Source organism: Aspergillus costaricaensis, assembly GCF_003184835.1.
Source record: "Aspergillus costaricaensis CBS 115574 unplaced genomic scaffold BO79scaffold_10, whole genome shotgun sequence".
NCBI lineage: Eukaryota > Fungi > Ascomycota > Eurotiomycetes > Eurotiales > Aspergillaceae > Aspergillus > Aspergillus costaricensis.
In genome coordinates, this window is record NW_020291810.1 from 65,431 (window position 1) to 79,093 (window position 13,663).

The window sequence follows — 13,663 nt, forward strand, 5'->3', positions numbered from 1 at the left end:
AAGTATACTGCTTGTGCGGATGATTTGTGTACGCTCGGTAAAATAACTTAAACCTCCACGGGCGGCATCCTTGGACCATGGAATATGGGCTCTCCAATCCCATTGATTTTAAGCAGCTTGAGAATATCATTAAGTTTACGCGCAGAAGCGTCAATACACAAAAATTTGACAAAAACTTACATATATGATAAGTATACCATCCGTGCTCACTCAAGGTGCATGTATTCATTAATCATTTCTGAGAAATGGACCTAATCAACATAGCGGAGATCACTTCAACTCCAACACCGCCCAAAAGGCATTCATGGTCTCCCACCGGGTGGAACCCTCTACACCCAGTTCCTGAACAGATTTCTCGAGTTCCTGAATAGCAGAATTCATAGCTGCATCATTTGATAAGCCTTCCTCCTGGATCCATTGACGAAACAGCTCTGAGGAAACGAACTCCACTTCCCAATGGCCATCCCACAGCTGTGAGTCAGGTTGTATGTAGCCGGAGCGTTTTTCTCGCCAGCCAGTTTCGTGCGCAAAGTCCAGCAGCTCCTCTGGAGTGAGTGCGGAGCGTACGTTGGGCTCCCTCGCCCCTGTCGCGGCGGACTTGCGTAGGGAATGATACTGGGCTTGCGCTCGCGCAGCCAGAATATGTGGGACTTGTGCGGGTCGCGAGGCGCGAAATCCGTACTCCGCCAGGCACAGATAGCGTACTTTCGCATCGGCTAGAAGTTGGAAGACCTGGGCAATGCTCGCACGGTCGGGAAAATACCACAAAGAGTGGCACAGTACGGCCGCATCAAATTTATCGGTGCTCGTGGGTTGGGAAAGCAGACCGGCCGTGTCGGTGCGGAGAAATTGGATACGCTGCCCTAGCGTGGATGCCTGGATGTGCTTCTGCGATTGTTCGACGGTGTATGGTCCACCATAATCAGGCGGGGCCGTGTCGATGGCTGTAATTTGACCATGAGAACCGTTGATCAATGCGAGAACTAGGCTCGATTCGCCTTGGCCACATCCGATGTCGAGCACTCTAGAGCCTTGGGCGATGTCCCAGGCTTGAGTTAGAGCAAGCCTGTGCTGGAAATTTGGCTCAACGATGGAAGTGCGTGCTTTCTCATCATGCAGATAGCTTGACAAGAGAACATCCATGACTCAATATGGGATCAGCTTGATATCTTTCCTTGCGTTTTTTTATCCGTAAAAGCAGTTGGTATTATAACTATCGTGGTTGTGGGAAGATAGACCAGGTGAGAAAAGACATCACTGTTCGCCTCAAACGGCCTACTTATGTCTGATCTTTCGTTATCATATGTCGCAATCACTATTCAAGGTCGGTCAGCGACTTCTTGATTATGATTTGCACTAACGCTTCCTAGGGGATGAGGCCTGTGCTCAAACGGCGTTGTGTATCCGTGGTGGTCGAATCCGAGCGGCACTGCTTGTGTCCGATTAAGATACGGGCAATACACTTCCATGATATATTAGACCTAGTTAATCCACAGATAAGAGCCGCCTGTTCAACTGGACCCAAAGGGTAGTTGCTCTCATGAATGAATATTAAGCCTTCAGGGATTACGTACAGTATCCCCTTCAAGCGCCCCTAAGGCTCATACCCCCATCGGAAGGTCGAGAACATCAATAGTCCTACTACCAGAGGCCCCGCTTGTATCTATGATGATAAGACTGCTATACAAAACACAAAGTTTTGTTGGGGACTGTATAAACTGGAAAGACATAAGAATAAGATTCTAAATGGGAAAATGGACACAGCACACTTGGAATTTTGTGAGTGAAAACCCTGGAGCCTAGAAGGACACGGAATGGATTGTAAAGTACTGGTGACTGGGAAACCAGCTTCCAGTCATCGGCTTTCTTACAGCACATTACGCCTTAGAACCCACACTGTATTGATCATAAACACCGTACATCGATCGACCGATTTCCCGTCGGTCTTCCGTTGCCAAGAAAAAGGCCCGGCCCGAGAGTCTCGATGCTGTGGTGCCAGACGAACACAGATAAGAGAAACGAGTGCGTGGGAGATCCGATAAGCTGATATGGTAAAGGTTGAAACAGTATATGGCAGATAGTACTAATCTGAGTTGCTTGACGCTGTTCGGGCAGTCTACCGGCGAAACGTATCTGACCAAGTATCCATGTGCTGTTGCCGACTCCGGCTAGATTTAAAGCTAGTGCTACGCCAGGCTGGTCGGTAGAGTGTTGGACAAAGAAAAAGTAACTCCAAGGTGACTGATTATTATAGCTTAGGTGGTAGTTAGTGCTGGCCGCTAGGACGCCGACCCAGAAAGGGCAGGTCCTCGTTAGCGGAAGAACTGGTATCAAAGGTGCTGATTTGTATATACTCCAAACAGGTAAGGTAGCCTAGGTTATGGTACCGATGGATAACTGCACCTGACCGTATCTGTCTCCGCTTCATCCACGCGGCCATGCGCGAGATTCTGGCTCGATTGATGACTGGCACAGTCACATCTTATGGTGTGCTTTGTGCTACGTTTCAACCAAAGGATTTGATTTTGATAACCCTCCTCATCTTCACATGTATATACTGCTATCGAATTGTTCTCAAATTATAAGTCCGCACCGGGACGGCTGTGTTCGAACGAAATCTACCGATAATGCGACTTCTTCCGCCGCCAAATCCCACGAGAACCTAAAAATCTAAGAATCTGAGGCCTATCCAAAGCCCGACTACTATTTATCACGGTCGCAAAGCCTTTCTCGATGACCTTCTGACCAGAAACCAATCGATTCAATGATTCTCAGGTTTTGGGACTTAGCCGACTCGATCAGTGCATAGAGATCAAAACTGGGACGCTGTCGGCGGGGCCAGGTCTGAGGCCCAGGCATGGGTCTTGAGCCTCTCCAGTTGGGTGATGTTATGGATGCGAACGAAGTCAGCCAGCACCGCGTCTGATTGCTGGTAGGTGGGTCCATCAGAATATCATCAACCCGACTAAACGTCGTCAGTTGTGTCCACGCGGAGATTTCATTAAACTCCTGCAGGAGAAACTGTTCGACCCGATTGTGCGGGTGTTCAAGACCCGAGCGACCGGCCCCAGCCAAGATAACCTCACGGGCTGCCGCCAGATGGATACGCCGCTTGGCCGTTTGGGCTTTCAATAAATCGCTGTTGCAGATTAGCCTGACAGAGCCCAATTCAACGAGAACGGCGTGGTTGGAATGGTCCGTGGGGGGCCGCAGATCTCCAAGACTCAATTTGGCAGACTAATGCCATACATCCCACCAGGGAAGAAGCCCGGGGGCTTCTTTATACTTCCGATATAATCTTTGCTTGCCGATGTTACCGATAATATGATCATCTCCCACGAGCAAACCTTCAGTCCTGTGGTTATCCTCACAGCGTTCGAGACAGAAGAGCAGGCCATTGAAAAAGCTAATAATTCAATTCATGTTTTACGGTGCTCGATATTTTTGCAAAATACCGAACGAGCCCATGGACTGGCCCGGAAATTAAGAAGCGGGACGGTATAGATCAATAGCAGCCATGACAGTGACTTGCGCTCTCCGTTCGAGGGGATTAAGCAGAGTGAAATTGGGCGCGAAACTGTAGGGAGCTTCTTAGTATCATGAATGCGAGGTGTCACATTATCTTCCGATGAATTGGTTCTGGATCTTGCGACCGTCGAGTCACGTGACATGCTCACCATGTGGTTTGATTATTGGTATTATCTATCACAATTCTATCTTAGAAATCGGATTTTGATATTCAATAAGCCTTATAAGCCTTCTAGAATATTTGGCTTGCTGCAACCTACTATGGGTCACTACGACTAGTAGTATAGTTGCCTCAATTAGTTAGGTACTTCATCAGGACTCTTTCCATGAGCCGGCGGTCAAATATATATATTCTCCTGCTTCTTAAAACCATTCAATCGGAGAGCACAACTACTAGTAGATCATAACTACGTATGCTATTTTAATCAAAATGGTCCTTCAGTTGATTTCAGCCAACAGTAGGCAAAATGTGGGCATCGCATATATGGATAACTGGTGTATTGCGTGATTATGTTTTATTTTCACTTTAATTGTATTATTATTCTGATCCTGCTCTCGTTTTCTGTTTTACCTTCGCAAGCTGCCCAAACCAGTGCATGCAAACTGAACAAACAGCACACCGAATGCCCCAGAAAGAAGAACGGCATCCCCGTTTCCGGACCATCCGGGGCAACTCCGCGGCCAAGGGGGAGAAACCTACTGCAATGAGCTGATCTTGCAGCTTGAACCATCGAGCCAAGCCGAAGACGGTGCAATAACAATCCCCAGATTGTCCCCTCTTCTCCGCCCAGGTAGTCTTGACGAGCATGGCAGGATGATCCCAGCCACCTTGGGGAATGAGGCGTGGGGGTGCCAAGCCGGCGCTGGGGAGAGATGGCCAGCAACAACCTGGGATACCCTCCGATATTTCCCCGGATGCAGTCAACCCCGTCCGGGTTTAAAAGGACGGTGAGAGGAAGGAATGCTTCACTCACCCACCACAAATCATCACCATGATCGGGTCGTCCCATGCTGTGGTGGCCCTGGGCCTCTTTACATTATACGGTCGTTCTGCAGCGGCTCCCGCAGTTGGGGCTTCAAATTCACAGGGTATGTCATGCGGGTCGTGAGGGATGCGACAACGCCGCGTCTTCAATCAGAGTGCAAGCTGATTTTAAAGCGATCGTTGCGAATGGCACTGATTTTGCGTTGAACGGCGACAATGTCTCATATCGGTTCCATGTTAACAGCACCACCGGAGACTTGATCTCTGATCACTTCGGTGGTGTCGTCACCGGCACAATCCCATCGCCAGTGGAACCCGCTGTCAATGGCTGGGTTGGCATGCCTGGTCGAATCCGTCGGGAGTTCCCTGACCAAGGCCGTGGTGATTTTCGCATTCCCGCCGTTCGTATCCGGGAATCGGCAGGTTATACTATTAGCGATCTTCAATATGTGTCGCACGAGGTGATTGCGGGTAAGAATGCTTTGCCTGGCCTGCCTGCCACATTTGGAGATGCACAAGACGCTACGACTTTGGTAGTCCATCTCTATGACAACTATAGCTCCGTCGCCGCCGACTTGTCATACTCCATATTTCCAAAATATGATGCCATCGTGAGAAGTGTCAATGTGACTAACCAGGGCCCGGGTAATATCACCATCGAGGCCCTTGCAAGTATAAGCATCGATTTCCCTTACAAAGACCTTGACTTGGTCAGCCTTCGTGGTGACTGGGCCAGAGAGGCCAATGTTCAGAGAAGCAAAGTGCAGTATGGCATCCAGGGGTAAGTCGCCTATCATAGAACCGACACTGTGACGTTGCTGACGGGGGATTAGGTTCGGAAGCAGTACTGGATACTCCTCTCACCTTCACAATCCCTTTTTTGCCATAGTAGATCCAGCTACTACCGAATCGCAAGGCGAGGCATGGGGCTTTAACCTTATCTATACAGGCTCTTTCTCGGCCCAAATAGAAAAAGGATCGCAAGGTTTCACCCGGGCACTGTTGGGCTTCAACCCAGATCAATTTTCATGGAACCTTGGTCCTGGCGAGACCCTGACCTCCCCGGAGTGTGTTGCAGTATACTCGGACCAAGGACTCGGCTCAGTGTCTCGCAAATTCCACCGACTATATCGAAACCACCTCATGAAGAGCAAGTTCGCCACGTCCGACCGTCCCGTTCTCCTGAATAGCTGGGAAGGAGTTTATTTTGACTATAACCAAAGCAGCATTGAGACTCTGGCCGAAGAGTCCGCTGCCCTGGGTGTCCACCTCTTTGTCATGGACGACGGCTGGTTTGGTGACAAGTACCCTCGCGTGTCCGATGATGCCGGGCTGGGAGACTGGATGCCCAACCCAGCGCGCTTCCCAGACGGGTTGACCCCAGTCGTGCAAGACATTACGAATATGACCGTCAATGGAACAGACTCCACAAAACTTCGTTTTGGTATTTGGGTGGAGCCCGAGATGGTCAACCCCAATTCCACTCTCTACCACGAACATCCGGACTGGGCGCTTCATGCTGGGCCCTACCCCCGTACCGAGCGTCGGAACCAGCTCGTTCTGAACCTGGCGCTTCCGGCTGTGCAGGATTTCATCATAGACTTCATGACAAACCTCTTGCAAACTCCAGGCATCTCTTATGTTAAATGGGACAACAACCGGGGAATACACGAGACTCCGTCCCCGTCCACTGACCACCAGTACATGCTAGGGCTCTACCGGGTGTTCGACACACTGACCACCCGCTTCCCGGATGTACTGTGGGAAGGATGTGCCTCAGGCGGCGGCCGCTTTGATGCCGGTGTGCTGCAGTATTTCCCCCAGATTTGGGCTTCTGACAACACCGACGCGATCGACCGAATCACCATTCAATTCGGTACCTCACTTGCCTACCCGCCATCGGCAATGGGAGCCCACCTTTCCGCGGTTCCTAATGCACAAACTGGCCGCACTGTGCCTATTACTTTCCGCGCTCACGTTGCTATGATGGGTGGCTCTTTCGGCTTGGAGCTCGACCCAGCCACGGTGGAAGGTGACGCCATAGTCCCCGAGCTTCTTGCGCTGGCGGAGAAAGTGAACCCCATCGTCTTGAACGGAGATCTGTACCGGTTACGCCTGCCTCAAGACTCCCAGTGGCCTGCCGCACTTTTCGTGTCCGAGGATGGCGCCCAAGCTGTTCTGTTTTACTTCCAGGTCCAGCCAAATGTCAACCATGCCGTGCCGTGGGTTAGGCTCCAGGGGTTGGACCCTGAGGCGCAGTATACTGTTGATGGTGACCAGACTTACTCCGGTGCAACGCTGATGAATATGGGGTTGCAGTATAGCTTTGATACGGAGTATGGTAGCAAGGTGATTTTCCTGGAGAGACAATGATCGGAGATTTCATCCCCGTATATATACTCTCTGTGTCTAGCCAATTTGGACAAAAGCAATTAGAATCATTTTTCTTTGGTTATATTGGTTAAATTCAGAAATGAGAACATGGGACCTTTACACCGTCAAGGCAGTGAGTCTAGGTGTGTACAGGCATGTGGTCAAGACTGTTTGTCTTTCGCTGTTGTCTTAAGGCCAACAAAGTTACCTTGGCTGATATCGTAGCGCCTGCCCTGGAGAAACCGCTCACTGTCAAATAAAGAGAAACTGAACTAATTCGAAGCAAACAGTATCGTGACGACGCGACCTTGCGATGATGATAGCTATAACTTGACAAGGGTCAGTGATTCGCGTAGCGTACTGAGGGTGCAAGACCTGGAATGCTCAAACGGAGCGAGCTACCTCGTGGAACGCAGTGATACAGTCAGCTAATCAGTCTACAAAGGATGATCGGTACACCGGAAAACTCGCCAGATGCCTTCTAATTGGCATTGGAATACGATATCTACTACGTTTTGAAAATATTGGACTTGGGCGCAGGAAAAGTACCATCAACATTTTTGTGTCATAAAAGATATTTCTCAAATCTTGTAAGCGAATGTATTTATTCACTCTCATACTGTAAACCCCACATGAAATTCTGCAAATGATGACAGATATGGGGAAAGAGCAAATTCCTCTCTGGCGGCACAGAGAAGTTCAACAAACGTTTACAGCCCTGGTCTCAATGTATCCAGTTGTCACTGCGCTTGATCCTGATGAAGGCCTCTTCCATTGCTTCATGTGAAACGGGAAGCCTATATCCATATTCAGCCAGCTTCCCTTGAAGCTTGCTGGTATCAAGGGTCGTGTTGCACCGCGGAGCCATCAGAACATTTCTTTGCTCGTCTTCGGTGAAGTTCTCCCACTGTAGCCCTGGCCATATGTGCTTCTTAAGCAAATTCATGACCTCATTGTGGGTGAATGGCTCAGGATTGGTCTAATGCCTTACATGAGCTCAAACCTGAACTTAGGCATAGTAAGCAGACTCACAAAGTTGTATATTCCAGTTTCGTTATGCTTTGCAAGCAAGATCATGGTAGGAATAAGGCTGGGTATAATGCTCCCGGACTAGGTGATCGTCAGCATCAGTCGATGTGAGGGTGGTTTACACTTACATTCGGGACGTTGATCAACTTCTTGTACGAAGCAAGTTTGGTGATCATGTTTTTGGGGTGCAAGTCTGCGCCAATAGGGTTGCGAATACGGAGAATCAACACGTTGGAATAGTGCTTCAAAATCTACCAAATGTTGGGTCAACTGTATCGGTTTTTCAAAATGGCACGATGCTGCACGCGTACCTTTTCTGATAAGACCTTTGTGGAAGAATAGAAGGTTTTGGTGAAATTTGGCTCATCCTCCTCAGTATATCCCGTACCATCCCAGGGATGATCCTCATTGTAGTCGTAGATGCATCCAGACCCCAAATGGGTGAGATGCACGCCATTAATGAAGCAGCAGTCAGCCAGATTTACCGAGCCAAGTATGTTTGAGCGGATAGTTTCCTCCCTGTGTGATTCGCACCAATCCACGTTGGGATCACCACGTTTCCCAGCGGTATTGATAACATGGGAAGGTTTCACCCTTGCGAGCTCACTGCTTACCATTAATGAGAAAATGAGAAGTATATGCGATGTGATCAGAAAGGCAGACCTTAGAACCTGTTCTCGGTTTTCTATCCGTGCTTCAGAGATGACAAGGTCATCACCCTCTTCTCTCAGGTAATCCTGAATTTGGCCGGATATCCAACCGTTGCCTAAGACGTCAGTCTGGATGTACGCCGAGGGCTATATGATGTGGCTATACCGAACACAAGATACCTAGTGGGTCCTTCACCTGCCATATTAGCACTTGCGTTGGGAAATTGGTATGAAAAGCAGAGTATACTTTGGCTTATATAGCAGGATGAACAGATTTCCCTGACTCGACGGAGATTTTTTTCGGATATTTTAAATAAATGGTAGAAAGACATGGTGCTTATATATCATTGAGGTTCCTCTTCGAATTCACAGACCATCTTCGATGGCCGAGATTTCACATGAATGAAATTTGCTGTGTCGCCACGCCGTAGAGGTTCTGTCCTGCGTATCCTAACCTGCCATATACTTTACTAGATCTAGATTTCAGCAACCCAAACTGGGCTGATATACGTCACCGCAATTGGTGTTTCGCTCTTCTGGCAGGCATTGGCACGTGCCTTTTGGCACACCATAGAAAGCACAGTATGGATGCTTACAAAGCTGGTACATTGAGTTCACCTTCGCACTGTTTAAGGCAATAGAGTATATAATGATGTCAAAGTCCAATATTGGGATGATATATGACGTCTTGCGAGTGCCTCTCTCCTTCTAGATAGAGTAGGCCATATCTCTATTAAACCGGATTCCTGGATTGAGTTCAAAATTGCTTGCAGTAACTTGTTTATTGGGTGTTGCAAAAACCCCTTTTTCTTCGATGGGTAAACTCGCCGGAACAGTGAGCCCGTCTTGATATATATATTTCCTGCGTGACCCTTGCATATGTCAGTACACTACCAATGAAGGCAGCCGTCCCATAACGATCGAATCACACGTTCCAGTTCATAAAGTTTTACTTCATCATGACTATCACTACCATCGTGCCTGGGAATAAAGGTCCTACAGACTGGCCGGGTAGTGCGGTGAAGAATATCTTGGTTACTGGAGGAGCCGGTTTCATTGGTTCATGGATGTGCCATCACCTGGTCCATCAATATGATGAACAATACAGTGTTGTTTGTCTTGATAAATTGAGTAACGTCTCTACCTTGAAGAATCTGAAGTCGGTATTGAACAGACCAAACTTTCACTTTGTCCAAGGCAATCTCCATGACAAGGAACATCTGATTAAAGTTATGGGCGAGTATAACATTGACAGTGTCATACACTTTGCAGCAGAATCTAGTGTTCAGAAGTCATTCTGCGATCCTGGAGCCTTTGTGGACATGAATGTGTGTGCGACGTTTCGGTTGCTGGAAGCAATGAACGGTTATGGTAAAATTATAAGGTATTCACTTCGGCAGCTATACTTGATTCTAGTTGATATTCCATAGATTCGTACATGCCTCGACTGATGAGGTGTACGGGGAAACATGGGGGTTCAGTGTGGACGAAGACACGCGTATGAACCCTACCAATCCTTATGCAGCTAGCAAAGCCGCAGCCGAAATGTTCGTCATGGCATATTGGAAGAGCTTTGGTATCCCCAGCATGATTCTACGGTGTAATAACATTTACGGACCCTGTCAATACCCTGAGAGTAGGGCTAGTTGCCCCATTTCTCTTCATTCATGACTGACCTTTTCTTACAGAGCTCATCCCCAAGTTTGCTTTGCTTGCCAGGAGCGGCCAGAAGTTGACGATTCAAGGCAACGGCAGCCGCACTAGGAATTTCGTTCATGTTGCTGATGTGATTGCTGCATATGATTTGGCTCTTCACAAGGGTGTTCCTGGTGGTGTTTACAACGTTAGTTCGTCAGATGAGGTATCAGTACGTGATGTCGCAACTGCAGTTTTGAGAGAATTCGGACATGATATAGAGAAGAACTTCGACGAATTCATTGACTCGATACCAGATAGGCCATACAACGACAATGATTATGTTGTCAAGGGTGACAGGCTCAAAGAGCTTGGATGGTCTCAAAGCGTCGGCTTCAAGGAAGGACTAGCCGACACGGTCCAGTGGTATCGGAAGAATGGGGACAATTGGTGGAAGGAGGCACTCGGCAATCAAATCGGGGTGTGACATTGGCCTCTGAGGAGCGGTGACAATGAAGCTATACCGTTATTTCAGATATTATGTATCAGGCCGAGTAGTTCCATGCAAGTTGGACATGAATGAATGAGCGCGGTAGCTAGGGTTCCCAACCACAGTGATGTAGTCGCTTTTGCGTAAAGTAGAGTTGGAACACTCATCATAATGTGCTCGATCATTTCTGACGAACTCGTCTGTGTCTATAAACTTATTAAGAACTACAGACTATTCCTCCCTCTGTTCCCCAGCGGACTCATCTCTCGACGGTAGCCGCTTTAACATTGTAGCCGGGCATTAGGGTCGTGATGCTGTTATGGATCACCCGCCTCATCCATCAATCACCTCTAACAGCGTTGTGATGTACAGTACGGAGTACTTGAGATAGACACGGCCCATCACGCGTATGACTGGGAAAGTGTACAGTCAACATGTCTAATACTATAACCAAATAATCATACCATAAATTTAGTTACGACCCATGGAACTGGAGCCATTAGTTCCATGTCCTATAATGAAGGGAGGGCGTAAACGCAAGTTACTGATCGGCCGAGACCAACATAGAGACCATTTTTCGCCATCGACGCAGCTGATAGCTAGTATGTCCGATCCTCTATTTTAAGATTCACAAAAGGCGAATGTGCGTTTCACTGGCCAGTGGACAATGCATCGCGGGGATACGTCCCCTCCTTGGAGTTCGATCACTTTCATTGGGTCTCACCAACGCGCATCGGATCAGACGCTTCACTGAGACTGGAAGCCCGCCATTGAGCTTTAGCACGTACAATCTTGCATCAGCTCCAGTATAATAGCCATTACATTCCCGCGTGGTCTATACCAATTGGCGACAGATGGGCCTCTTTAGAGTAAAGAATACCTACTGTAAGATGATTCCGACTCCTCCGAGATATGAAGGTGTTGGTAGAGAAATACGATGCTCAGTAGGGCACTGGTAATGGGCTCAACAAAATGGGTTTTACTCGGGATTTGGCCTTGAAGGAATGTGTACTAGAGTCGTTGATGAGAAAAAGAGGTGTGTGGAGAATAGCAGGCCGCATAATTAGGTTGACCGTGTGAGAAAGACATGCAACGCTATGCTTGAAACTATTGGAAATTAATGACAAAGCGTGACCTTCATTTCTCTCAGCTCTACGTGCGGCTTTAAGTATTCGGGTTAACCCGATCGCTGGTTTTCAGCTGATCGGCGTGGGGCGATCTCAGCCGCACTTGAAATCATTGACCGAACCTTGATTCAGCTCCCACTACTGCAGTGCCTTGACACCCCCTCCCTGTTATTTAACACTTTTCTCCCATCCCAAATAGTGCGGAGCCAGCGGAGTAAGCTCGGGCCGGAAGTCAATCGCAGGATTCTCTATGTAACCATTCTTTTGATTCCCGGATCTGCAGGGCTGCCTGCTTCCATGACCACGGGTGTTTACCCTGAATCGGTTGGCAAATCCGTCTCAGCCCCACCTCTTAACTGAATAATGTTCGAATACTTTGTAGACTGGACTGTATCGGGTATTCTTCAATCCGGAGTGCTACTGATACCATTTCATGATCGACACTATCCTGTCTGTAGCTTGATTCCGTTGTCCTTATGCTGCATTCAACCCTTACTTCGTTATTTGTCTACACTTGATCGTGCCTGATTGCCTTGATTTACGAATGAGTCGGGGTCATCTTAGCATGTGTCTTCATCATTTCAGCTTTGCTGGAACAGTTGCGCAAGATCGAATGGAACAGATCAGTGCAAATAGCAACAGATATCACTGTGTTATTTCCTACACTATGCCTGTGTGCACCAGATAAGTTTCGTAAGAAACAGTATCAATAGTGTGATTTCGCATAAGTGAAGTGGCAAGAGGTTGCCACCTGACTCTCTAGGAGCTGTTCGAACTATCGATTCGACGTTGCTTTTCCCACAATGTTGGGTATTCCAAATCTTAAATCGTTTGATTCCTTCCCTTGATCCAAATGAGATGAGATATAAAACCAGGCACCATGTCTCCATAAGCCTGTAAAATTCAGCACAGCACAGCATTCATCCTAAACGGATCTCGACATTGATCTACTCAACTTGATCCAGAAACCCTAACAAATCCAATCCATCATTCACTATGAAGCTTACCTCTACCGTTGCTGCCAGCTTGCTCGTCTTCGCCAATGCCGTAAGCGCTGGCCAATGTGTAGCTGGCTTGAATTACTGCGGAAGTACTTTGGTCGATGCTGGTGAGACGCCCAGAAACAGTCCCTTGATCAGCCAAGTAAGCTGATGTATGGCAGGATACCATGACATTATTCAACAAACTCTCCGAAGCTCTGGTGAAGTTGTTCTGTCAAATTCGCCCGGCGTCTGGTGGGGCACTTACTGGAAGTGCAATCCTGGTGGCTCAATTACCTATCTCGGAGGTTGTGTCGGTGGTTGTTTCGATGCCGGAGCTGGCAACAGTGACATCTGCAGCCATGACGCGTCTAATTGGCTATAAATTGTATCTAGTGAAGGGCACTGCTTTGCAGGAACCTAGTGACATTGAAACATGCCGTCGTACGGCCTAGACAGCTCTCAAGTGGTTCTTTGTGCACCAGCTGGTCGATGTCCTGTTATAAATCAACCTTTCATGACTTAGCTTCAATTAGGTTCATTCCAATCTTCACTACCTTAGCTCTTACAGGTGCTACGAGCGCCGCCACATGCACCCCGGGCCTGAATTATTGTACCGATAATCTCACATGACTTGGTAATATCACATTCCATATGCCCTCCCGGGTGGTTTAGAAATACTCATGCTCGTTACTTCGTAGACCGCAACAACGAGGATGCTATGCGCCAGGCCCTTATAGCCTTCGGGGACTCAGACAACGCAAACAGGATGTGGTCATGGGTCAGATACGTCTTCCATTGCAACAACGACCATTATATCACGGTTGCTGAACGGTGCGCTTTTGTGTGTCAATATGGAGGTGTTG

The 13,663-nt window shown here is 48.1% G+C and overlaps 6 protein-coding genes across 6 annotated transcripts; 4 read left to right on the plus strand and 2 right to left on the minus strand.

Moving 5' to 3' along the window:
* Positions 1-249: 249 nt before the first annotated feature.
* On the minus strand, positions 250-1,221 carry BO79DRAFT_236644 (class I SAM-dependent methyltransferase). The gene has a single exon (XM_025684605.1). It carries the CDS (start codon positions 1,141-1,143, stop codon positions 271-273), a length of 873 nt encoding a protein of 290 aa, XP_025541265.1. The 5' UTR covers positions 1,144-1,221; the 3' UTR covers positions 250-270.
* A 2,103-nt stretch (positions 1,222-3,324) lies between these two features.
* Positions 3,325-3,504, plus strand: BO79DRAFT_143257 (uncharacterized protein; the record flags this gene model as incomplete). Its single annotated transcript, XM_025678310.1, has 1 exon — positions 3,325-3,504. One exon carries the CDS (start codon positions 3,325-3,327, stop codon positions 3,502-3,504), a length of 180 nt encoding a protein of 59 aa, XP_025541266.1.
* Positions 3,505-4,518: 1,014 nt separating this feature from the next.
* BO79DRAFT_191978 (alpha-galactosidase) lies at positions 4,519-7,007 on the plus strand (the record flags this gene model as incomplete). The annotated part of the gene is made up of 3 exons (XM_025680862.1): positions 4,519-4,617; positions 4,688-5,294; positions 5,347-7,007. Coding segments are annotated over 3 exons (2,246 nt in total), but the record flags the coding sequence as incomplete, so codon positions are not given.
* A 603-nt stretch (positions 7,008-7,610) lies between these two features.
* On the minus strand, positions 7,611-8,532 carry BO79DRAFT_216017 (NRS/ER; the record flags this gene model as incomplete). Its single annotated transcript, XM_025683295.1, has 4 exons — positions 7,611-7,865; positions 7,919-7,996; positions 8,044-8,166; positions 8,227-8,532. 4 exons carry the CDS (start codon positions 8,530-8,532, stop codon positions 7,611-7,613), a joined length of 762 nt encoding a protein of 253 aa, XP_025541268.1.
* A 992-nt stretch (positions 8,533-9,524) lies between these two features.
* On the plus strand, positions 9,525-10,687 carry BO79DRAFT_253216 (dTDP-D-glucose 4,6-dehydratase; the record flags this gene model as incomplete). The annotated part of the gene is made up of 3 exons (XM_025685981.1): positions 9,525-9,949; positions 9,996-10,201; positions 10,254-10,687. 3 exons carry the CDS (start codon positions 9,525-9,527, stop codon positions 10,685-10,687), a joined length of 1,065 nt encoding a protein of 354 aa, XP_025541269.1.
* Positions 10,688-12,745: 2,058 nt separating this feature from the next.
* On the plus strand, positions 12,746-13,182 carry BO79DRAFT_191982 (uncharacterized protein; the record flags this gene model as incomplete). Its single annotated transcript, XM_025680863.1, has 2 exons — positions 12,746-12,925; positions 12,980-13,182. The coding sequence occupies exons 1-2, from the start codon at positions 12,814-12,816 to the stop codon at positions 13,180-13,182; spliced, it is 315 nt and encodes a 104-aa protein (XP_025541270.1). The 5' UTR covers positions 12,746-12,813.
* Between the last annotated feature and the right edge of the window lie 481 nt (positions 13,183-13,663).

Bases quoted from the DNA above. Each gene is read 5' to 3' on its own strand.
- BO79DRAFT_236644 (XM_025684605.1), bottom strand. From the start codon at position 1,143: ATGGATGTTCTCTTGTCAAGCTATCTGCATGATGAGAAAGCACGCACT.